The 26,275-nt window shown below is 38.8% G+C and overlaps 1 protein-coding gene and 1 long non-coding RNA gene across 10 annotated transcripts in view; one reads left to right on the top strand and one right to left on the bottom strand.

Moving 5' to 3' along the window:
* The window catches only part of LOC105465745 (adhesion G protein-coupled receptor G6), a 135,537-nt gene extending 125,129 nt beyond the window's left edge, over positions 1–10,408 (bottom strand). For 2 of the 9 annotated variants that reach the window (XM_011714319.3, XM_011714314.3), the window contains exons 1-2: positions 9,922–10,406; positions 2,415–2,515 (exon numbers count right to left, since the gene is read on the bottom strand). In XM_011714319.3, the coding sequence (XP_011712621.2) occupies positions 2,415–2,515; positions 9,922–9,923 (103 nt within the window). In that variant the 5' untranslated portion in view covers positions 9,924–10,406. Of the gene's footprint in view, positions 1–2,414; positions 2,516–7,991; positions 8,015–9,515; positions 9,617–9,921 lie in introns of those variants that run through there. The other 7 variants (XM_011714313.3, XM_011714320.3, XM_011714322.3 and 4 more) reach the window with 7 other exon arrangements.
* The window catches only part of LOC105465746 (uncharacterized), a 44,135-nt gene continuing 28,257 nt past the window's right edge, over positions 10,398–26,275 (top strand). Inside the window, exons 1-4 of the long non-coding RNA XR_977771.3 lie at positions 10,398–10,623; positions 14,600–14,697; positions 15,568–15,685; positions 24,389–24,577. This is a non-coding gene — a long non-coding RNA (uncharacterized lncRNA). The remainder of the gene's footprint in view (positions 10,624–14,599; positions 14,698–15,567; positions 15,686–24,388; positions 24,578–26,275) is intronic.

The raw sequence follows: 26,275 nt of genomic DNA, 5'->3' as shown, positions 1-26,275 counted from the left end.
TAATTAAACTGAGATTTGAGTGTCAAAAAGAACAAGGTGAGGGAGAAGAGGAGACTAGGAAGGCATAGACAAGGAATAGAAAGGCCAGTGTGTCTACAAAATAGAGTGGTAGAGAATAGGAGGATAGAAGGAGGAATTTTAAAGATTAAAAGAGAAGTAGATTTGAGGATAGGAGATAGGAACTAGGGGTCCTGTTTGCACATTTGAAGTTTAAGGCCTATTATAAATCCAAGGGTAGATGAGGATCAGCACCTCAAGAGATGGCTCTAGGGGCCAGGAAGGGGCCAGGATGGACAATACAGATTTACGGACGCTGGCGTCAAGATGCCACTTAAAGCCACTTGAGATCATCTAGGGGTTATCCAAAGAAGCAAAAATTAGTCAACGAAGGTGTAAACAAGGATATAACATCAGTTGAGCACTAGTCTTCAAAAACATAGCAGTATTACACTTTGATTTATGCAAAAAAAGATTTTAAATATCAGATATATCCAAGGTTGTAATATGCATTATTTTAAATGGCTTGAGAATTCATTATAAGGCACCATGCTCAGTCATCTTATGATGCAAAAATTTTCTATTAAAATGCCAATAATAACCTCCAAAGAGTGTTTGTGAATTCAGACACTTACGAGGTGCCAGCATTTTAAGTGAGTCATTATTAGAGGATGCAGGTATTAACACAAAATGTTCTGGCCTCAAAAGTGAACACAGAAAACTATCTGTCACAAAACCTTATCTGATACACAAAAAAAGTTTAATAATGCAGGAAATAACAAATAAATAAGAAAAGCTTGTGTGAGAGAGTAACTTAACAAGTGTAAGTACTTTGATTCTGGTGACCTTGGGAATGAGTGTCTCCTTAAATTTTGTACCCAGGTGATTCTCCTCCCTCAGCCTGGTCCCAGACAAGTTGATTCCCTTTCTTTACCCTAAAGAGACATGCTTCATTTATTCAAATGATTAAAATTCAAGAATGTGTATATATTAATTAAAATGTTGACATCTAAAAGTACAAATTGGAGGTGCTATGGTCTCAAGAAGCCTTAAAATTATACAAATACATGACCTAACAAAAATGAAAGTAAACAGACTTCAACTAATAATGTTAATCTCATAATTTATCTCATATCATGTAATTTATTCTTAATCACTTTTGAAAGTAGTTCAACACTGTACATCATAACATCTAATATATCTTTAATTTTTCAATCTGTTTACAAGTGTGTTTCCTCTAATAATGACGGTAATAAGGAAAAGGATGGCTTTACAATAAAATTCTAACAAATACACACAAAATTCACTGAAAGATCTGTTCTGTTTTGAAGCCATTAAGTAAGTGCCAGGAATTTTCCAAGTAAGTAACTGAAACTCTTAAAACACTTGGAGGCTTGGGAAAAAAAGTTTTCACATCTCAATACAAGTTTAATTTGTTGATCCATGAATAAGCAATTTTAGCAGATAATCTATTTCCATAATGTTTAAAATGTATTATTTATGATAATATAGATACATTATAAATATGAAATTAATAAATCTTGATTAAATTCCAAGTAAATACATAAGACTTCAAGAATTATGATTTTCTTAATTGACATTTTAGCTTTATTCTAAAGGAAAACATAATAAGCCTAATACATACACCAGGAGAATACAAAGAGTAAAATAGAATGGACTTAAATAAATTTGCTCAGTTCAGTGACAAAACCAGAAAATGAAGAAACAGTTTACTTTTAAACATCATTCACATTCCTCAGCTTCTAATTGGCTTATTCATAAAATGTGCTGTTTACAGAAAATTTAGTTTTTTCAGCAGTCAACAAGATCTTATTTCAAAGTTCAAAAAAACGTAATTAGAAAAAATAGACACTTTAATTCCAAAAATGCTGTAATTAAAATTAACTTTTTCATATCAAGTAAATTAAACTGCATAGTCTAAAAACTTAAGTTCCAATTCCTAATTCATATTGCAACATGCTAATAAAATGAGGATGAATGAAACTAGCAAAGTCTGTACTTTCCATAAATAACTATATGAAAACTTGAAAAGAGAAGTACAGTATATTTACTCAACAGTAGAAGAAACAGCTAGCACTTTTTAAATGCCATTTATGTAGTTATCTCATCACTCAATACGGGCTAAGTAAATAAATAAAAGACAGCAAAGATTAAAGAAATAAACTCATTAGAAAATAAAACAATGATCAAAGAAATAGTATTCACACAAATTTCAAAGAGGATAGACAAATCATAAACAGAAAAAAAAACTGCCCTATAAGGATAGAAACAGGAAAAAAAAAAAAAAAAAAGAAAGGCAGTAAGTAAAGGTAAGGCAATGTAAATAAGTAGCATGCTTATGCTGCAGACAATGTCATCATGATTAAACTCGAGGTGTGAAAGAGAAAGAGTCTTACCTGAGTGAGGAACACACATGATATATAAAGCAAATAAGAACAGGAGAGGACTGGGCTTCCATTTCCAATGGCAGCTCCACATTCGATCTGAGCGAAACATCCTGCAAAGAAAGAAAATGGCAATTAGGACATTCAACATTCAGTAAAGCATTATGACAAATAAAGTAAAAGTATAGGTTTCCAGTAGGGACTGGAAAATAAACTTTTTTCAGCCTTGCTTCCAAATAGTGGAGCAACTTAAAAGATGACGACGACCTAATGATTTCCTTCAAGCTAATTAGCAAAAGAAAATAAATCCATGCATTTTATTTGCCACATGGCAGCACTTTCCTTATCAAAATATACATAATAGGTGATTTCTGCATAAGGATGGGTAGTCAGACAATTCAAAAAAATTACTTATTAAAAAATAAAGCAATTTTAGTTTCAGCCTCAGCAGACTCATGTTCATCTGGGTAGAAGAAGGATGTTTCTATCAACCTTCCTTATAATCTCCCAGAAATTTAGACTGTAAGGATGTGTATTCCTTAATGTCTGCTGCTTTACAAATGGAAATATTTAACATAAAATCAAATTGCCCAAGCTCTGTTCTATCCCCTAAAGTGATACATTGAAGCATTAATATTCCAAAAAAGGTAAAGTCTTTATATATAAAATAGCTATCAATGTTTTTAAATGGCTATTAAACACCAGGTATTATAGAAAGTAGTAAATGACATTAGATGGAGAGGTGATGCTTTGAAAACTCAACAATCCTTCTGCACGACAGACTCATTTAATTCCGAAAATTATATTTAATAATGATTTAGAAAGGAACATTCACATTATATTGTCTCAAAAAAATGTTATAATACAGTTCATTGAATCAGCACCATCAAAAAAAAGGCAAACCAGCAAAGAAGGAAGAAATTTAAAAAAATGTTAGTCATCAAAAGGGACCATAAGCGGACTGGCGAGCAGAAGAGTTGGGAGGCAGAAAGGTAAGCAAGCAGTAGTTAGAAATCTCCAGGAGACCTGAAAATCCCCTCAGGGAGAGTTACTTTGCCTATAAGTAATAACTGAGACTCATTTTATCGAGGAGCAACTAATAAGATACTTTAGGGTTACAGTAATATCTACCCTAAAGCCTAAAGTTTGCTTACCTGGGTGAAATGTGTAATACTAAACAGAAAAGCAGAAAGAGAAATACTCAAATGAGCAAAATTAGACATGGAAGGACTCCTGCACTTGCCTCAAGCCTGCATTTTTAATCTTTAAGAGGCCATCTCCATCTCATAGCCAAGAGAACAAGCTTAGAGTGAGACAGATCTGGTTTGCTACTTATGAACTATGCTGTAACCCTTGGGAAATTGCTTGATGCCTTGTGCCTCCTATTTCTCACCTGTAAAATAAGGAACAGCAATAAACCTAGTCCACAGTGTTGCTGAGATGATTACATAAGACGACGCCTTGCAAGCACAGTTCGTGACACTCAGCAAGTACTCAATAAATATTAGCTATTATTATTATTACTATCATTCCAGACATTCTCATTCAAGTGGTGTCATTCTGTCCATAGTGAAATCAAAGGAAAAGACTAAATCAAGAGTAAACAAGATTAATCTCATATGCCAACACCAATCAATTGACTTTATGGTCACTTCTGAGATCACCTGGGGACCGAAATGAAATTGGTTATTCATGTCTGCTAATGAATACAGAAATGTTAAGTAGTGTCTGAAACTCATGCCACGTTTTATTATTCACCAAACTAGAAGTTCTAGAACCATGCAGCTCTCCTGATGGAAATTCTAAACTAGGAAAATTTGAAACTAGGAAAAGATTAAGATTTGAAGAGTATCTGTTGTTTGCAAGTATGTTTTCAAATCCATCCATCCAAAATATCTGAGATTAAAAGAAGTACTGCTAATAAGACGTATATTTTAGTAAGTAAGAAATTAGTAATTATAATAATGGATGTGGACTCTCGAACAGCACCAACTTACCTCCTGGTGCCTCTATAAATTGTGTGGTTTGTAGAGCAAGTACTTAAACCCTTAGTCTTTTCTTCTGTAAATAGGATATTACCCACCAAAAAGAACTTGAAATAACAGTACAGGGTAATCTGTAAGGGCTTTTAAAACAGTAGGTGACAAACTTCCGTCCCATAGAAAGTTCACTTATTTGGAAGAATAGGCCTGTTTCCTACTGATGCTGGATGAATGAGTATGCTTTTAAAACAAAAGCACAATTACATATTCAAAGAAATTTAGAGCTAGAAGGACCAATGCTGAAGTCTAATTGAATCTTCTCATTTCACAAAAAAAAGGAAACTTGGGTCCAGAAAAATAAAGAGACAGACCAGTCAAACCTGGCTGTCACCCTTACCGATATTAACAGAAGGATGTATCAGCTCAAAAGAATTCCCAGCTTCTTACACTTTTTGATATATGACAATTATCTTTTATCAACATGTGAATAATGGCTCTTAGATTCATATAATCTCTAAATAATACTCATAGACTCCTGCTCATTAGTTTCGCCATAAAACACTATTTATGCGCTCAGGCAACTTCTTCGCTATAAACGGTTTCAGCATTTAGGGATTCCATATTCAATTCTGAGGCTGTCTTATCAAAGCTGCCTGCAATCCCATCAGTTGCAAATGATGACCACGGCTTAAGGCATTCCATGTGTCCAGATCCTATCACTTCGACAGAAAAGAAACCCAACAAGGCAAGCACTTGTAACTAAACAAACCATAGGACAGGCCAACTTTCAACCACTTTACAGTTTACTGAAGAAGATAAACAAACAAATTAAGAATAGAACACAGGAAGGAAAGTACTATGTGTTTTCTCAGGGGATCACTTAGCAAAGATACACCCCTGAGATTTAAATAACTATCTCCCAAGAATGGAAAATCCTGAACAGGGTTACTAAGGTTCTAAATAGGAACTACGAGGAAAAAAAAAACACACACACACACACACACACGTACACTCTTATTTTGATTGTGGTCTTAAAGTTCTATTGAAGACAGCAGGAACATTTTTTAAGTAAAAGACAGTCATAGACTCCTATATCTGGAAGGAATCTAAAGATTATGCAAAAAAATCTATCATCTTACAGGTGAAAAACTAAGATACTAAACTACTTGCCCAAGATTATATGATCAGTGGTGTCAGAGCCAAAACATCATTTTTGTCACTTGGCTTCCAACCTAGGGTCCTTTTTGAGAACCACGCTACCTCTGTTGCAAACTTGTTCCCCTTTTCAATCTACGTAAGCTACAAAATACAATTTGCTTGAGTCCTGTTTCAGGAAGCTTTAGAATGTAACCCTTCTACAGAATTGCTTTAAATGTGGATATGATTCCTTGTACGCATTATTTTATCCAAATGGATCACCGAAATAATCTTAAAAACCTACCATTTTCCATCTCTCTACTCCTACTGGTTTCCCCAAAAGTCACAATTTAAAGAGAAATTAGTGAAGAAATTGTGATATTAGTGGAGAAATTGATATGACACTAATGCAACCAATAACAGCAACTGTCAGAATTAACTGCTTTCGTCACATCCCATCCCTGTTTCTATGGCAAATCTTTTCATAAAAGGGACTGGGGAGTGGCAGAGAAAATACCTTAATTCTTCCAGAGTGAAAAGAACAGTAATTTGGTTTATTCAAGTCTGCTCATAATCGTATTTCTTTTTTTGGTTAAAGATCATGTTCCTGAGCCAAAGCAATGTATTTTTTTTTAAGTGCTATTCTATTAACTCGATTTAAGTCCCTTTATTAAGTTGGGTGTACCTCCACTTCAAAAAGGCTGATTTATTCTTCAACCCTGCACAAATCTTAAACTTTATTTGAACAGTAACATGTATAACTGGCTTATACCAGAGGTGAGAGTAAAACTCAGCCTTAAGAATTACACACATAGGTACACAAGAAAAAGAGAAGTAAATTGTATCAATATACTGGTTTTAACATTGTACTATAGGTTTTCCAAATGCTACCACTGGGGGAACTGGGTCAAAGGTATACTGGATCTCCATACTTTTTGGCAACTATATTTGAAGTTAGAAATACCTTTAAAATTTCAATTGAAAAATTAAACTCTTAAGCCCTTATGTATACAACTTGTTCTCAGATGGTTCAGAAAAAAATTGTGTGTGTGTGTGTGTGTGTGTGTGTGTACAGGAGGGGCTGGTGCGGAGGCAGGTAAGGAGGAACAGGAATGATTAAACAAATGGGGCCAATAATTAAAATAGGTAATTGTGGGTGAAAGGTATAGAGGTGTGTTCTTTCTTCGCATTATTTTTATTCTTGAAAACTTCCTGTAGATTTAAAATGATTTCTACAACAGTTAAATACATACACATTTACATTGAAACATATCACTGTTTTCATGTCACGGCTCTCTCTTCACTATTGAGTATTATTGCTTTAATCATTGTCACTTTGATAGAAGACGTTGTGTCTCATTTGAATTTCCTTTGTTTGGATTGTCATGTTCAAGTCATTTGTATAGTTTTCTATTACAAATATAAATATTTTCCTCATTGATTTGTGATTTTTTGACCACTCTTATTTTAAATACGTTAAACTTTTGTCATATTTGCTCTGCTTTAAATAAATTAATCTTGAACCTTTTTTTAAGGCATTCCAGATAATTCCATTTCAAGTAATGCTTATAAAGGAAAGTAAGATGACACTCACGTAGCCACTTATTTTTATCAATATATCCTTTATACAGTACCACCCCAGTCAACTATATTGCTTCTTAACATCCTCCAATGTAGATAATCTCATCCAATTAGAAATGAAAATTGAAAGATAACAGTTTTTGCCCATGCATACCACAAACATTGAACAAAGTGTTTTCTATTTAGTCTAAATTCTAAATAGACTGTAGAAACTTTTAATCATCCCATCAGAAATGTAAACTCTGTAAGATATATAGGCCGTTAGAAAAATGGTCACATTTTAAAAAGCGGTCATTAGTTTATTTTTAATATGTAAACTAATTCTCTTTCAAATCATTATTTCCAGACATCAGAGTCATGTGTCCAGTTAGGCTACAAAACTACAGGCTTCTAATATTTCCCATAAATCAAGAGACAATAGCCTTATTCACCATTCATATTGAAAAAGCACAATGTCATGTAATTTATATAAGCCATAAATGGAACAGTAGCTTCATGCAGCTTGAGACGAATTAACGCAAGTCTTGCTACATCTACTAAATTTCTTAGGGTATGAAAAATATGCAGTCACTACAACTCCCAAATATATTCGTAAAGTCTATAATTTCAGAACTTGACTATAACAATATACAAATACACTTTCTCCACAAGGAGGAGGCATAAAACACACATAAGTAGTTTCTGTACTTGAATCTATTAAAATTTAAAGCATAATATAGCTTATGTTCCCCATTTTAACATTTTTCAACAAGATAATAAGAATATTAATCTTGGAAAGATTGGTAATTCTTTCCATATATTCTAACAAACCAATACCTAAAAAGAATCAGACCATCCTAAACCACTCCATATGAATCGTAAACAGCAAAATGGAAAAAAACATACTTACCATCTGGTAAAAAATGGAAACTTTCAGTCAAAATAGCTCAATAAAGAATCTCAAATCCAGGTATCAAGCCCTATTTTCTACATGATTTCATATTCACGCTTTTACCCTATAATGACCCTGGAGGAACTGGGTCAAAGGTATACTGGATCTCCGTACTTTTTGGCAACTATATTTGAAGTTAGAAACACTTTTAAAATTTCAATTGAAAAATTAAACTCTTAAGCCCTTATGTATACAACTTGTACTCAAATGGTTCAGAAAAAAATTGTGTGTGTGTTTGTGTGTGTACAGGAGGGGCTGGTGGGGAGGCAGGCAAGGAGGAACGGGAATGATTAAACAAATGGGGCCAATAATGACATGATTTTTTAATCACGAAGAATTCAAGTGGACTATATAACTTAATTTCATGATCAGGAAATTTTTACATAACCTGTTGATAAGCTTAACATCTTTTATTTTAAAAATAGGTATTTATACTTTTATGTGTAATATGCTTTTTTTCAAATAAGATCTAAATACTTAGGAAAGCTGAAAAAACCTGGGCAAATACCTGATGTTAAAATCCCAGGTATATTTTCAAGAAAAACTGAAGCTGAAAACAAGCTCATATTACTTCAAAATGTGTAGCCTGTATATGAGAACAAGTCTTATATGAAAATGCTGGCTGTATCCCAAAATAATTTTTTTCAAGTTATACCTTGCCGATTCCACCGGCATAAAGGAAACTTTAAAACTCCCAGGTGTGGAATTATTTCACATGCTGTTTTAGTAAAAATAAGTGGTTCATATCTGATTACATCTCACAGTACTAGGAACAGAGTTACAGAGTGCTACACTTGTGGGCACTATCCTTTCTCCTATTTTAAAAATGTGTGTTTGGGGAGTGGGGAAGTAGGGAATGGAAAGTGCAGGAAAGTCTGGAAAAACAGGACCTAGGGGGCAGGTCTTTCCCTATGTACTGAACTGAAAGAGTAAATTCATGTAGGATCCAGGAGTTGGGGGAAGGAGGGTTAACTACCAAGTTCTAGAAATTGTTGTACGTGAGTTAGTGGAAGGGGATAAAACGTCTGTCACGGTGTCCGCCCAAGATTAAGTAAAACACCAGAAGGAAAATTACCTATTACAAGAAAAAGAAACTTCTTGTTTGGACACAAATATAAGCTTGGCCCTTTTGAGTACAATCTTCCTTTTCCCATTCTGGAAGGCCAGACGGTGCGTGGCGACCCTTTCATGGGGTCGCTCTGAGCCACCTCACCATTAGGATGACAATTCTATGGAAGCAAAATCTTTCAAGTTTCTGTTTCAATGCCCCAATTCTCCCCGCCCCCATAAGTCTATGGAAGTCCCCTCAGATCCTATCATGTAACGTGGCATAACCCTTAATTACTTCTTAATCTCCAAAGCACACTGAAAACATTTTCTGCGCACCTTAAAAAAAATTCAAACACCCCAAAGATCCAAGAATAACTTCTACAGTCAATGGTGACAATGTGTAAAGTCAACATTCTCTCGGCATACCAGTACCTTCCAAGACCCCAGGTGTTGATCCCGGAGAGCGCCTTCTTGGCAGGGCCAGGCCCCTGGACCGGAGGAGCGGTGCCTGTTACTCCTTGTTTAATTTGAATTGAAAACACGTTTTCCCCATTCTTGAAGCCCTGCCCTTTTTTATTAGGCTTTACACCGCCCAAATGTGAGGTTTACCTCGCTGGGAGGGGGAAGCCACACACACGTGTCACAACTCCACTTGGCAATAGTCCTACTCCTCAGTGCCTCGAGGGACAAACTGAAGACAAACTAGTTTATTCCCTCCGTGCAGTTGAAGTCCTTACAAAATCATTTCTCTTGCGGGTGGGGTGGTCGGGGAGGGGGCGTCAGAGGGTGAACACAGATAAAAGAGTGAAGGAATTCCGAGCTGAAAGGTGGGACTTACATGTTGACATTACTGCGTCGAGGTCCCCTTCGGCCGCAAGATCATCCTCCACCACTTTCCAGGCTCTGCTGCAGCTGCTCCACCCAGGGGGAACCCAGGGGCCCCAGTCGTGCGTTGCGGCGGGACCCTCCTTTACGCTGTTTCTGCAGAGTTCATGGGCTTTCCCGACGGCGTAAGGTGAACCCTGGGCGCGGCGCGTTCAGCGCAGGGCCTGCGGGCGAGAAAGCAGGCTGGCGGCAGGTTCCTCCTGGCAGGGAAGTTGGCAGGGTGAGGGCTAGAAGCTGAGGAAGTCGGGTGTGCGTGGCGCTGGTGCTGAGGAGACCCGGCCGGGCAGGGTGCGTGGGCAGAGGGGTGCGCGTCGCAGGTCCTCGCCCCTGCTGGCGGGAGGCGGGACTCGGCCACCACCCTGGGGACTTGGGTCCCCCTCGTGGGCGCAGGCTACTCTCCCCCGGCCCGTGCGCTCCGCCCGCGCTTCCGGCGCAGCGGCGTGACCGGCGCCGGGGCTCAGGTGCGGCGGCGCCGGCTGCGTGGACTTCTGAACGGACTCCGGCGGCCCAGGTCTGGGCGCTCTGCGGCTAGGGCTGTCCCGGAGGCGCAGCTGCCCCACCCAGGATCCTGAACCTCAGGGCCGAAAGGGAGAAGTCGCCCCGCGGGGCGGGACAGGCGCTCTCGGAGCGAGCGGCGAAGGGAGAGTGGCGGCGGGTAGGCGTGGGGTGGGCGATGGGCGCAGAGCCGGGCTGAGCGGGGAGGGGACAGGGCGGACCTGGAGGTCGCCAGAATGCTGGGAGCGCTGAACCGGGGCGACCCTCAACGAGAGAAAGGAGAAGCTGGGAAGGCAGGCGCTCCTGTGGCATCTCCCCAGCGTTTGCAGCCCACCCGAGTCCCCGCCGGGTCTCCCCGCCACGCTCCCGGGTCGTTGCTTTGCTTAACTTTTCTGCCACTTTACTTTTCTGTCTTCTCTCACTGTTTCGCTTGCTCGAAAAAATGAAGGGATGTTAACAGGGGGCTGGGAAGATGGTCACAACATTTTATTGAGAGGGATTGATTTGCCAATGTAAATCTAGCTGCTCGTTGGGGAAGGTTAGCTTCCTGCTCTCCAATGCTCCTGTAAAGTAGCTGCCTGGCAAAGGATCTGGACACACCTCCTTGGGAATGAGAAGAGAGAAGGGCTTACACTTGGAAAAAGGTTTTCTTCCCATTGTGTACTGCCAGAGTTAGTCCACAAAATGCTAGAGGCAAACCTTCCGGTGCCAGGACTGTATGCACATCCAGAACCCTAACAGCCCAGCTTGCACGGGGTACACACTGGCAGATGCACAGGCCACGCACAGAAGTGCCCTAACAATTATTTAACGCTGATTAGCTTGTGATAGAGAACTGTTGGTGGGTGCGGGGGTGGGGAAGAGGTAAAGCAGGACTTACTCACAGTTACAGGCAGAAAGGAAGCTGGGACGCTGCCACCAATTCCAGAGGCCTGAACATCTAGGGTGTGTTCTACTTGTCATTTTTATCAGTATTCATTTTGATGAATAAACAGTATGATTAATAGAGACATTGAGTTGTAGCATTTAAGGGAAGTTAAGTTCTTCTGCCCAACTCTCTCACATTAACAGATAGGGAAATAAGACTGACAAGATCTGAGGTCTGTGCACACCAGCTAGAGGTGACCAGGGGCTAAGATCAGGTTCCCAGACTCCCCTTTTGAGTCAGTCTCTATTAAATGATATAGTCCCAAAGAAATTTAAGTGCCACTCATGGAATTTTTTAAAAGCAACATGTATTTCACAGTTTTGTGGGTCAAGAACGTGGATGTGCCTTAGCTCAATGTCTCTCAGGAGGCTACAATTAGAGTGGTGACTAAGGCTGTGGTCCGATCTGAAGGCTTGACAGGGGAAAGATCTACTTCCAAGTTCACATATGTATTTATTCCAGTCATAGAATTTTAAAGCTAGAAGAAACCTGGAAATATAAGAGCAAATAAATATAAATAACTGCCAGGCATGGTGACTCATGCCTGTAATCCCAGCACTTTGGGAAGCTGAGGTGGATCAGTTGAGGTCAGGAGTTTAAGACCAGTTTGGCCAACATGGTGCAACCTCATCTCTACTGGGAAAAAAAAAAAAAATAGCCATGGTGGCACACACCTGTAATCCCAGTTACTTTTGCTGAGGCAGGAGAATCACTTGAGCCTGGAAGGTGGAGGTTGCAGTGAGCTGAGGTTGCACCACTGAACTCCAGCCTGGGCAAAAGAGCTAGACTCTGTCTCAAAAAAAGAAAAGAAATATAAATAACTGCATTATTCGGTGTTCTCCAGAAGAACAGAGCCAGTTAGATGTGTGTATGTACATAGATTGATATATTTTAGTTTTAAGGTATTGTGGAGGTACAAGTGCAAAATTTACAGTCAGGCAGCCTGGAGATTCAGGGAAGAGTTATAGTCCAAATCCAAATGCAGTCTGGCAGAATTCCTTCTTGCTTAGGGTAGATCAGTCTTTGGTCTGTTAAGGCCTTCAACCACTTGGATGAGGCTTACCTACGGAAAGGAGGATAATCTTCTTTGTACATAGTCCCTCGATTTTTTTTAATAGTTTTTATTCTGATTTTCTTTTTGACATTTATTTTTGTCTTTAACATATTATAATTGTATATATTTGTGGGATACAATGTGATATTTTTATATTTTGACATTCCATGTGGAATGATTATATCAAGCTAATTAACATGTCTATCATTTTTGTGATAAGAACATTTGAAATTTAGCAATTTTGAAATATGCAAGGCATTATTATCTATATTCACAATGCTGTGAAATAGATTTCAAAAACTTATTCCTTCTAACTGAAAAACTTTGTATCCTTTGACCAACATTTCACCATTCCACCCCACCTCACCCTCTAGCCTCTGGTAACCGCCATTGTACTCTCTACTCTTATTAGTTTGTTTCAAATTCCACATGTAAGTGGGATCATTTGCTTTTTCTCTCTCTGTCCATCAGTGGATGAATGAATAAAGAAAACATGGAATATATACACAATAGAATGCCGTTCGACCTTTAAGATAGAAATTCTGTCGTTTGTGACACATGGATGGACCTAGAGGACTTTATGCAAGGCCCACTGATTCAAACGTTAATCTCATCCAAGAAACACCATCACAGACACATACAGAATAACGCTTGGCCAAATCTGGACACCATGGCCAAGCCAAGTTAACACATAAAAAAATTAACCATCACATTAACCAAAAAAAGATGGACATATATCAAGAAGACAGTAGTTTTCACATGTGCTATTACTATATGTTAAAATGTTCATAATTTTAAGCATTGAAATTAATACATGATCAGAATCATAGCTAAAATATTTCAATGAATCGGTGCCTGTCATCGGTCAGTTTGTTAATAAAATCTGTATATTTTGGCAGTTTTGTCCTCAAACTAAGAATTTGTTCTTTTCTTTTGAAAAAGCATGTTAGGGAAATGGAGTGTATGGTGGAAAGTATATAGTCTTTTAATGCAATAGACCTGGATTCTCAACTTGCCCCTACAATTTCTCAGCATTGTGAACTCTGGCAGTTTGCTATGTAAACTAAGCTTGATTTGTGAAATAAGAATAATAATGCTTGTAATGTTTAACTCATAGAGCTGTTAGGCAGATTCAGTGAGACATTCTGATGTCATTAGACATTCTAATGACATGAAGCATTCAGCATATTTCCTGAAGTTTGCTAATATTAGTTGTCTCTGCCCACCCTCTTATGATTATCCTAAACTGAAAAGTGCCAAGACCACATTCCTCTACACACAGGAATCCTCTGACAACATTCCAGACAAAATGAATATTGAACATCTGTTTGAATCCCTTAACATTGATGCACACTCAACTGTGAGAAGCTTCCTCTTTCTGTGGATTGAATCAAACATTCATGCTTTCAACTCCCATTCAGAACAAGCACATTCTGTCATCCACAATAAGCCTTTCAAATATCTGAAAACAGCTATCATCTCTCTGTTGAGCCTTCCTTCATTCAGTTTTGACAGCCCTAGTTATTTTAACCATTCAGTGTCTGGCTCCTCACCACACATGTGACTTGCCCTTTCCTATCTGCATATTAGTCAACATCAGCCCTCTTTGCAGTGTACTCAAAGTGGATTTCAAACCTCAGCCCTGATGACAGTGAGATCCTTACCATTCTTGAACTGGATATTACTCTTATGTAAATAAAAGTTGGTGTTGACTTTTTGAGCAGCAAAAAATTGTTTCAGCAACACAAATTCTGTCATTTATGACAACATGAATGCACCTAGAGGACATTATGCAAAGTCCAGTGATTCAGATGTTAATCTCATCCAAGAAACACCTTCACAGACATATGCAAAATAATGTTTGACCAAATATCTGAACACCATGGCCAAGCCAAGTTGACACATACAATTAAGCATCAGATTAACCAAAAAGAGATGGACATACACATAAAATAAAATATAGCAGGAATAGTAACTATAATAAATTGACCTTCTATGTGCCAGGGAGTATATAAATTTTATTCCACAAATCAAGTAGATTAATAAATATATATTTGTAAATAATTCAACCCAATTGGAAATTTCTGTGTTTGTTTCATTCTGCCTTAATCAGTCCATGTCCTTCTGATTCATCAAGTTTCTTGCTTTCTTCAGCAGAGAGGGTAGAAGAAATGTGGTCTTTGACTTACTTGTATCAGTAGATATCAACCTTTCTGGTCGCTGGCCATTGGTCCACATAGGATGTCAGTCTGGTAAGTAAGTCTCTTTCAGGCTCTTTCTTCATTCCCTTAATGGCCTATCAGTCTTCATCAGCCTGGCCCCCTCCAAGCAGCCCTTCTCTCTTTGTGGCCTTGCCTGCTTCCTGGGCCTCTATCTGAGGGGCAGGGTACAAAGCTTCTCTTGGAAACCACTCAACTCCCTGATCTCACAAACTGCCCCTCCCCCACCCAACCTCTTTTCTAACATGATAGGAGATAGCTTCTCATTTCTCTTTCTAAGAGAATGTAGTAGACCAAGTTATGTACCTTGTGACTAGAACAGGCTTTGTAAGATAAACTAGTGAAGGGGATCAAAATATGCCACCCCATGATATGCTACATTGGCATAATGATTATTTTGAGCTGAAGGCAATTATGAAGCAGCAAACAGAAAGAGCTCTTTGTCCTCCCCTGATTTGCCTAAAAGCAGGACATGAATGTCCTTCCTTCTCTCATACCATGAAGAGGAAAACAACCATTGTTACTGGAGTTGGAATGTCAGCACCAACATTGGTCTGCACGAACAAACCTTACTAAAATAACCCTTATCTTCCATTAGTTTCCCTTTATATATTTACCTTCCCTCAATTGACTGTCCCTGGAAGCCTAGTTTCCTTTTCCTTTGTTTTGTCAGTTCTCCACAAACTTATCTTTCTTTGTTAAGATATATAAGTTCCAAATTCTAATCACACCTTTGAGTTACCCATCATTAAGTTCTTCTATATATATGTACATTGCATGCATAAACAAATTCTGGGGTTCTTTTTTCCTGTTGATCTGTCTTTTTGAAGTGTAATTCACAGGCCCAAGCCACTGAACCTAAGAAGGTTAAAAAAAAAGAAGTTTTAATCTCTCTCCCTACAGAAGTCACTGGAAGTTTCTGAGTAGATGAGACCATGATCTGACATATATGGAAGATAGACTCTAGGGAGTTTAACAGTAAGAACAAGGAGACTATTTAGATGGCTGTTGCATAATCCAGGTAAGAGAGAATAATGTATCATATCAACTATGGTGGTGAAAAAGGAAGTGATGAGAAGTAATTGAATATGGGATATTTTGAAGGTGATTTGCTTATAATTAGATATTGAGTATAAGAGAAAGCAGAAACAAAGAATACCCTGAAATATTTCACTTAGGCAACTGAGTGGAGTTTTTAATCACAGAGTTGGAGAAGACGGGGAAGGAAACAGTTTCGGGGAGAAAACTCAAGAGTTCAGTTTTGGACTTGGTAAGTCTGAGATATTCTAACACATGCAGCTAACTCACAATATAACAGTACAAATTGTTAATTAAGCATTACATTCTAAGATTTTGTCTGAAGTCAATGTCAAACTTCCTGGTGATTGCAGAATGAACTTTCGTGGTAAAATGAAATTCTAATTAATTCTGAAGAATAGGTTGGACTTACACTGACAGTTTGAACCAGTGGAACTATTTTAGCAACAATGTAGGAAAATATGAAAAAAAATTTTTTTTAATTTATTTATTTTTTTATTATTATTATACTTTAAGTTCTAGGGTACATGTGTATAACATGCAGGTTTGTTACATATGTATACCTGTGCCATGTTGGTGTGCTACACCCATCAACTCGTCAGCACCCATCAACTCGTCATTTACATCACATATAACTCCCATTGCAATCCCTCCCCCTTCCCCCCTCCCTATGATAGGCCCCAGTGTGTGAAGGTCCCCTTCCCGAGTGCAAGTGATCTCATTGTTCAGTTCCCACCTAAGAGTGAGAACATGCGGTGTTTGGTTTTCTGTTCTTGCAATAGTTTACTGAGAATGATGGTTTCCAGCTGCATCCATGTCCCTACAAAGGACACAAACTCATCCTTTTTTATGGCTGCATAGTATTCCATGGTGTATATGTGCCACATTTTCTTAATTCAGTCTGTCACTGATGGTCATTTGGGTTGATTCCAAGTCTTTGCTATTGTGAATAGTGCAGCAATAAACATACGTGTGCATGTGTCTTTACAGCAGCATGATTTATAATCCTTTGAGTATATACCCAGTAATGGGATGGCTGGGTCAAATGGTATTTCTAGTTCTAGATCCTTGAGGAATCGCCACACTGTCTTCCACAATGGTTCAACTAATTTACAGTCCCACCAACAGTGTAAAAGTGTTTCTATTTCTCCACATCCTCTCCAGCACCTGTTGTTTCCTGACTTTTTAATGATTGCCATTCTAACTGGTGTGAGATGGTATCTCATTGTGGTTTTGATTTGCATTTCTCTAATGGCCAGTGATGATGAGCATTTTTTCATGTGTCTGTTGGCTGTATGAATGTCTTCTTTTGAGAAATGTCTGTTCATATCCTTTGCCCACTTTTTGATGGGGTTGTTTGTTTTTTTTCTTGTAAATTTGTTTGAGTTCTTTGTAGGTTCTGGATATTAGCCCTTTGTCAGATGAGTAGATTGCAACAATTTTCTCCCATTCTGTAGGTTGCCTGTTCACTCTGATGGTAGTTTCTTTTGCTGTGCAGAAGCTCTTTAGTTTACTTAGATCCCATTTGTCTATTTTGGCTTTTGTTGCCATTGCTTTTGGTGTTTTAGACATGAAGTCCTTGCCCATGCCTATGTCCTGAATGGTATTACCTAGGTTTTCTTCTAGGGTTTTTATAGTATTAGGTCTAACATTTAAGTCTCTAATCCATCTTGAATTAATTTTCGTATAAGGAGTAAGGAAAGGATCCAGTTTCAGCTTTCTACTTATGGCTAACCAATTTTCCCAGCACCATTTATTAAATAGGGAATCCTTTCCCCATTTCTTGTTTCTCTCCGGTTTGTCAAAGATCAGATGGCTGTAGATGTGTGGTATTATTTCTGAGGACTCTGTTCTGTTCCATTGGTCTATATCTCTGTTTTGGTACCAGTACCATGCTGTTTTGGTTACTGTAGCAGGACAGCGGAGCAAGATGGCTGAATAGGAACAGCTCCAGTCTCCAGCTCCCAGCGCGAGCAACACAGAAGACAGGTGATTTCTGCATTTTCAACTGAGGTACTGGGTTCATCCACTAGGGAGTGCCGGACTGGTCAGCTGCTGCACTGGTCAGCTGCTGCAGCCCCCGATCAGGGAGAGCTGAAGCAGGGCGAGGCATCGCCTCACCTGGAAAGCACAAGGGGGAAGGGAATCCCTTTTCCTAGACACGGGAACTGAGACACACAACACCTGGAAAATCGGGTAACTCCCACCCCAGTACTGCGCTTTACCAAGAGTCTTAGCAAACGGGCACACCAGGAGATTGTATCCCACACCTGGCTGGGAGGGTCCCACGCCCACGGAGCCTCCCTCATTGCTAGCACAGCAGTCTGCTATCTAACAGCAAGGCAGCAGCAAGGCTGGGGGAGGGGCGCCCACCATTGCTGAGGCTTAAGTAGGTAAACAAAGCCACTGGGAAGCTCGAATTGGGTGGAGCTCACAACAGCTCAAGGAGGCCTGTCTGTCTCTGTAGACTCCACCTCTAGGGACAGGGCACAACTAAACAACAACAACAACAACAAAAACAAATTAAAAAGCAGCAGAAGCCTCCGCAGACGCAAAGGACTCTGTCTGATAGCTTTGAAGAGAGCAGTGGATCTCCCAACACGGAGGTTGAGATCTGAGAACGGACAGACTGCCTGCTCAAGTGGGTCCCTGACCCCTGAGTAGTCTAACTGGGAGACATCCCCCAATAGGGGCAGACCAACACCCCACACCTCACACGGTGGAGTATACCCCTGAGAGGAAGCTTCCAAAGCAAGAATCAGACAAGTACACTTGTAGCCTCTGCTGCTGATACCCAGGCAAACAGGGTCTGGAGTGGACCTCAAGCAATCTCCAACAGACCTACAGCTGAGGGTCCTGACTGTTAGAAGGAAAACTAACAAACAGGGAGGATACCCACACCAAAAGCCCGTCAGTACATCACCATCATCAAAGACCAGAGGCAGATAAAACCACAAAGATGGGGATAAAGCAGTGCAGAAAAGCTGGAAATTCAAAAAATAAGAGTGCATCTCCCCCTGCAAAGGAACGCAGCTCATCGCCAGCAACGGATCAAAGCTGGACGGAGAATGACTTTGACGAGATGAGAGAAGAAGGCTTCAGTCCATCAAACTTCTCAGAGCTAAAGGAGGAATTACGTACCCAGCGCAAAGAAAGTAAAAATCTTGAAAAAAGAGTGGAAGAATTGATAACTAGAATCATTAATGCAGAGAAGGCCATAAACGAACTGACAGAGATGAAAACCATGACACAAGAAATACGTGACAAATGCACAAGCTTCAGTAACCGACTCGATCAACTGGAAGAAAGAATATCAGCGATTGAGAATCAAATGAATGAAATGAAGCGAGAAGAGACACCTAAAGAAAAAAGAAGAAAAAGAAATGAACAAAGCCTGCAAGAAGTATGGGATTATGTAAAAAGACCAAATCTACGTCTGATTGGGGTGCCTGAAAGTGAGGGGGGAAATGGAACCAAGTTGGGAAACACTCTTCAGGATATCATCCAGGAGAACTTCCCCAACCTGGTAGGGCAGGCCAACATTCAAATTCAGGAAATACAGAGAACGCCACAAAGATACTCCTTGAGAAGAGCAACCCCAAGACACATAATTGCCAGATTCACCAAAGTTGAAATGAAGGAAAAATCTTAAGGGCAGCAAGAGAGAAAGGTCAGGTTACCCACAAGGGGAAGCCCATCAGACTAACAGCAGATCTCTCAGCAGAAACTCTACAAGCCAGAAGAGAGTGGGGGACAATATTCAACATTCTTAAAGAAAAGAATTTTCAATGCAGAATTTCATATCCAGCCAAACCAAGTTTCATAAGTGAAGGAGAAATAAAATCCTTTACAGATAAGCAAATGCTTAGAGATTTTGTCACCAGGCCTGCCTTACAAGAGACCCTGAAGGAAGCACTAAACATGGAAAGGAACAACTGGTACCAGATATTGCAAAACATGCCAAAATGTAAAGACCATCGAGGCTACGAAGAAACTGCATCAACTAATGAGCAAAATAACCAGTTAATATCATAATGGCAGGATCAAGTTCACACATAACAATCTTAACCTTAAATGTAAATGGACTAAATGCTCCAATTAAAAGACACAGACTGGCAAACTGGATAAAGAGTCAAGACCCATCAGTTTGCTCTATTCAGGAGACCCATCTCACATGCAGAGACATACATAGGCTCAAAATAAAGGGATGCAGGAAGATCTACCAAGCAAATGGAGAACAAAAAAAAGCAGGGGTTGCAATCCTAGTCTCTGATAAAACAGACTTTAAACCATCAAAGATCAAAAGAGACAAAGAAGGCCATTACATAATGGTAAAGGGATCAATTCAACAGGAAGAGCTAACTATCATAAATATATATGCACCCAATACAGGAGGACCCAGATTCATAAAGCAAGTCCTTAGAGACTTACAAAGAGACTTAGACTCCCATACAATAATAATGGGAGACTTCAACACCCCACTGTCGACATTAGACAGATCAACGAGACAGAAAGTTAACAAGGATATCCAGGAATTGAACTCATCTCTGCAGCAAGCAGACCTAATAGACATCTACAGAACTCTCCACCCCAAATCAACAGAATATACGTTCTTCTCAGCACCACATCACACTTATTCCAAAATTGACCACATAATTGGAAGTAAAGCACTTCTCAGCAAATGTACAAGAACAGAAATTATAACAAACTGTCTCTCAGACCACAGTGCAATCAAACTAGAACTTAGGACTAAGAAACTGAATCAAAACCACTCAACTACATGGAAACTGAATAACCTGCTCCTGAATGACTACTGGGTACATAACGAAATGAAGGCAGAAATAAAGATGTTCTTTGAAACCAATGAGAACAAAGATACAACATACCAGAATCTCTGGGACACATTTAAAGCAGTGTGTAGAGGGAAATTTATAGCACTAAATGCCCACAAGAGAAAGCTGGAAAGATCTAAAATTGACACTCTAATATTACAATTAAAAGAACTAGAGAAGCAAGAGCAAACACATTCAAAAGCTAGCAGAAGGCAAGAAATAACTAAGATCAGAGCAGAACTGAAGGAGATAGAGACACAAAAAACCCTCCAAAAAAATCAATGAATCCAGGAGTTGGTTTTTTGAAAAGATCAACAAAATTGATAGACTGCTAGCAAGACTAATAACGAAGAAAAGAGAGAAGAATCAAATAGATGCAATAAAAAATGATAAAAGGGATATCACCACTGACCCCACAGAAATACAAACTACCATCAGAGAATACTATAAACACCTCTATGCAAATAAACTAGAAAATCTAGAAGAAATGGATAATTTCCTGGACACTTACACTCTCCCAAGACTAAACCAGGAAGAAGCTGAATCCCTGAATAGACCAATAGTAGGCTCTCAAATTGAGGCAATAATTAATAGCCTACCAACCAAAAAATGTCCAGGACCAGATGGATTCACAGCTGAATTCTACCAGAGGTGCAAGGAGGAGCTGGTACCATTCCTTCTGAAACTATTCCAATCAATAGAAAAAGAAGGAATCCTCCCTAACTCATTTTATGAGGCCAACATCATCCTGATACCAAAGCCTGGCAGAGACACAACAAAAAAGAGAATTTTAGACCAATATCCCTGATAAACGTCGATGCAAAAATCCTCAATAAAATACTGGCAAACCGGATCCAGCAGCACATCAAAAAGCTTATCCACCATGGTCAAGTGTGCTTCATCCCTGGGATGCAAGGCTGGTTCAACATACGCAAATCAATAAACGTAATCCAGCATGTAAACAGAACCAAAGACAAAAACCACATGATTATCTCAATAGATGCAGAAAAGGCCTTTGATAAAATTCAACAGCCCTTCATGCTAAAAACTCTCAATAAATTCGGTATTCATGGAACGTATCTCAAAATAATAAGAGCTATTTATGACAAACCCACAGCCAATATCATACTGAATGGCCAAAAACTGGAAAAATTCCCTTTGAAAACTGGCACAAGACAGGGATGCCCTCTCTCACCACTCCTATTCAACATATTATTGGAAGTTCTGGCTAGGGCAATCAGGCAAGAGAAAGAAATCAAGGGTATTCAGTTAGGAAAAGAAGTCGTCAAATTGTCCCTCTTTGCAGATGACATGGTTGTATACTTAGAAAACCCCATCGTCTCAGCCCAAAATCTCCTTAAACTGATAAGAAACTTCAGCAAAGTCTCAGGATACAAAATAAATGTGCAAAAATCACAAGCATTCTTATACACCAGTAACAGACAAACAGAGAGCCAAATCAGGAATGAACTTCCATTCACAATTGCTTCAAAGAGAATAAAATACCTAGGAATCCAACTTACAAGGGATGTAAAGGACCTCTTCAAGGAGAACTACAAACCATTGCTCAGTGAAATAAAAGAGGACACAAACAAATGGAAGAACATACCATGCTCATGGATAGGAAGAATCAATATCGTGAAAATGGCCATACTGCCTAAGGTAATTTATAGATTTAATGCCATCCCCATCAAGCTACCAATGAGTTTCTTCACAGAATTGGAAAAAACTGCTTTAAAGTTCATATGGAACCAAAAAAGAGCCTGCATCTCCAAGACAATCTTAAGTCAAAAGAACAAAGCTGGAGGCATCACGCTACCTGACTTCAAACTATACTACAAGAAAAAAAATTTTTAAATGTGGTAATGTGAACAAATAGCCTGGCTACAGTGGTAGAATTCTAGAGGCCAATGAGGAGAGAATGACTGATTGATGGTAAATTGTGGAAGGTTTGGAGAGTCAGGCTAAAGTACTTGTCTTGATCCTACAGGATATGCAGAACCAGTTAAGCTTAGTTTTTGCTGTTTGTCTTTTGTTTTTGTTTATCTTGTTGGCAAGGAAGCCACAGAATTAAAACGATGTTATAGAAAACTAATCAGAATGAACCTATAATAAAGAAGACTTCTGCAAGGAGAGAAGTTAGGAAGTCATTGCAGTAGCACTGGGTGAGATAATGAATACTGCAGCATCAATAAAAATATTAATTCAAGGAGAATGGAAATATGATGAGGTGGAAATATGAAGTCGAAGAGACCTAATTCTATCTAGTCCATTCTTTCATAACAGATATCTAGACTGTTTGATGACTGGCATTGTGCAAAGTACGATTGGCTGGATTCTTGTTAATTTATACAATTATACATGATTTTTTTTTGGTATTTCTACATGATATAACTGTGAGAATTATTGGGACTGCTTGCCACTGGTGTGATTCTTCTTCTCAGGACATGTAGGATTGTTCTTCTCTTTCCTTTGAATGTTAGGCATGGTAATGAGTTGGTCTGGCAAATGAGATATGAGTATAAATGATGTGTGTCATTTTGAGGCAGGAGTTGTTAGGAGGTAGTGCACAATTGGTCATCTTTTCTTCCTCCTGACACAGCCACCTGCCATATTCTAAGTGGTGGAGATTTCACCAGCCTGGATTCCAGAGTGAGGAGGATGTGGAGTGGCTGCTCCAGCCAACCACAGGGGAAATATAGCGTGAGCCCCAAATAAGCTTTCAGTGCTATAAGCCACTAAGATATGTGGTCATTACTAACTGTAATCTAGCTGATCCTGATTGATACAATATTTATTATCTAAGGAATAAATAAAGCAATATATAATCAGTTGTCAAATATAGTTAAATAATTAAAAGGATCTACTTTATGTGGGAAACTTTATCTTTTCATTATTTCAAAACTACTGAGCAACAGACATACTGTTGATGTACAATGAAAAGTCTGGCCAGAAAGAGACAAGCACAAACAGAAAGTAATAGTTTTGCTTTATTGAGTTGATTCCGTACAAGTTTTCTGTGATCTGTTTTTAAAATATCAAAGTGAAGTAGTTTTCCAGGGATTTGGCAGTAAATGGAAATTGTATGTGCGTGTGTATGTGTGCATGACAGAAAGCAAAATCAAATTCCCCATGGGAGAATGATAAACTGGAATAGAAGTAAACATGTTGTGAAACCAAATCAATTATCCTTTATATGAGGGCTCTTGATGCAGAATTTAATATCAGAGATTTTTTTTACAATTGGAGAAAAGATTGATTTATTTAAAAGGATAGGCACACTATTTTATTTAGAACTATGCAGCCAATAATTTATTTATAGAGATGAAGAGATAGTAGACTTTAGATTTTAGAGGTATTAGAGCACATTTTGATTTTCTTGTAAAGGAAATACAATGGCAATTTGTGAAGCTATTATCTAAACTAAGCAGCAAGTATTTAAAATAATGGAAAAAATAACTGAGAATGGAATGTGCTAATTTAGGTTGAGTACCCATAGAAAGTACCTCCAAGAAGGTGACACTTAAAATCTTAAGATGAGATCTGGTTGATGAAATGGAGCCAGCTATGCCTAAATTTAGGAGAAAAAACATTCAAGGCAGAGGGATCTACTTACTACAAAAATCTAAGGCAGAAAAACATAGAATAAGCTTGAGAGGCAGAAACGAAGGTAGCTATGGGTAAAATATAATGGGTAAAGGGGAGAAAATAGGAAAGCAGACATACAAACAATCAGATAATGCAGAGTCTTATAAGTCAAGGTGCAGAAAAGAATTTTATTTTCAGTGATATGATATGCTATTAAGGAATTTTATTTTATTTTATTTTATTTTATTTTATTTATTTTGAGACAGGTCTCACTCTGTCTCCTCAGAGGCTGGAGTACAGTGGCGTCATCATGGCTCAATGCAGCCTCAACCTCCAGGGCTCAAGGGATCCTCCTACCTCAGCCTGTGCAGTGCAGTGCAGTGGCACTCTCTCGGCTCACGGCGACCTCTGCTTCCCAGGTTCAAGTGATTCTGCTGCCTCAATCTCCTGAGTAGGTGCGTCCCACTATACTATTCTAGAATGGCCTTTGCAAGATGGTGATTATCTATCATTGATATGGTTTGGCTCTGTGTCCCTGCCCAAATCCAATCTTGAATCGTAATCCCCACATTTGGAGGGAGGAAGCTGGTGTGAGGTGATTATATCATAGGGTGGTCTCCCCCATGCTGTTCTTGTGATGGTGGGGCAGTTCTCATGAGACCTTGATGGTTTAAAAGTGGCAGTTTCTCCTGCATGCTTTTTCTCTCCTGCCACTTTGTGAAGATGATGCTTGTTTCTCCTTCGCCTTCTGCCATGACTGTAAGTTTCCTGATGCCTCCCCAGCCATGTGGAACTTTGAGTCAATTAAACCTTTTTTCTTTATTAATTACCCAGTCTCAGGTAGTATCTTTATAGCAGTGTGAAAATGGACTAATACAATCATAAAGCAAGAAAGTGACCTCATGGCAGGATGGATGGGTGGTTACACAGTTCGTTGGAAATCCTTGATAAGTTTAATTCGGCTGGGCGCGTTGGCTCATGCCTGTAATACCAGCACTTTGGGAGGCCAAGTGGGGTGGATTACCTGAGGTCAGGAGTTCAAGACCAGCCTGGTCAACATGGTGAAACCTCGTCTTTACAGAAATACAAAAAGTAGTCAGGCATGATGGCGGGTACCTGTAATCCCAACTACTCAGGAGACTGAGGCCGGAGAATTGCTTGAACCCCGGGGGTGGAGGTTGCAGAGAGCCAAGATCGCGCGATTGCATTCCAGCCTGGGCAACTCCGTCTCAAAAAAAAAAAGTTTAATTCTCATAATTTGGAGGGTGTCCTGCTGGAAGAATCACACACAAGATTAAAAAGCGACCAGTAAGCCTAAGGCTTTTGACATGAAGTGAAAGGGGGCGATCAGGAAGAGGACAGGCTGGTGGAAGCCTTGCTTATTTCCAGTGTAGGCTTATGACTGTTCTGTTGCCTAGTTACAACTCTGGTAGCAAGTCAGGGAATTGTGGATGTGGATAATAATTTTACTACTTCCTGACTTAATTTATATCATTGAAATGTTGCTACATCTTCTTTTGAGAACCTAAAAAATACAAGCTGAAGAAAAATAAGAACAAATTAAACCTCCCCATCCCACCCTTTTTCTTATCTCCATTAGCCAGCATTAAATATTTGAGCAAAAAAATGATTGGAATGATTATAATGCTTACCTGGTAAATGAATGAGAAAATAGTGAAATTCTGCAGAGTTAATAGCAAGCAAAATCTTGTTTTTAACAAACAAACAAACAAAAAATCCTTTGTAGATGATTTTAATGTGCCACAGCGTGAATAATTATGTTTAAAACGTGGCAATAAAATAAAAAGAGACAAGAAGGAGGTGCCTGCCATGAAAGCCAGAATTGAAAACTTCTTTTGAAGTTATAAAATATCATTAATCTTTGAGTGAAGTAAAACAATCCTCCCTCTATTCTCACACAGACAGCTGCTAATAGTTAGGTAGTTTCAGGAAAAAAAATATTTTGACATGGAAAATGGCAGTGCTTTCGGCATGGGCAACTATGCCTAGAATCCAAACTGATTCAACCAGTGAAATATTTTTTAAAACAATATCATTTAAAAGATTTTTAAATCAGTATTTTAAAGTTATCTGTAATATTTTTGCTTAATTATTTCTGTACTATATTAATACATTTTATAATCAGTTTCTCA

This window comes from Macaca nemestrina, chromosome 5 (genome assembly GCF_043159975.1).
Source record: "Macaca nemestrina isolate mMacNem1 chromosome 5, mMacNem.hap1, whole genome shotgun sequence".
In the NCBI taxonomy this organism is placed as follows: domain Eukaryota; kingdom Metazoa; phylum Chordata; class Mammalia; order Primates; family Cercopithecidae; genus Macaca; species Macaca nemestrina.
The sequence above is the reverse complement of the archived record's forward strand: the minus strand, read 5'-3'. Positions and strand labels throughout refer to the sequence as shown.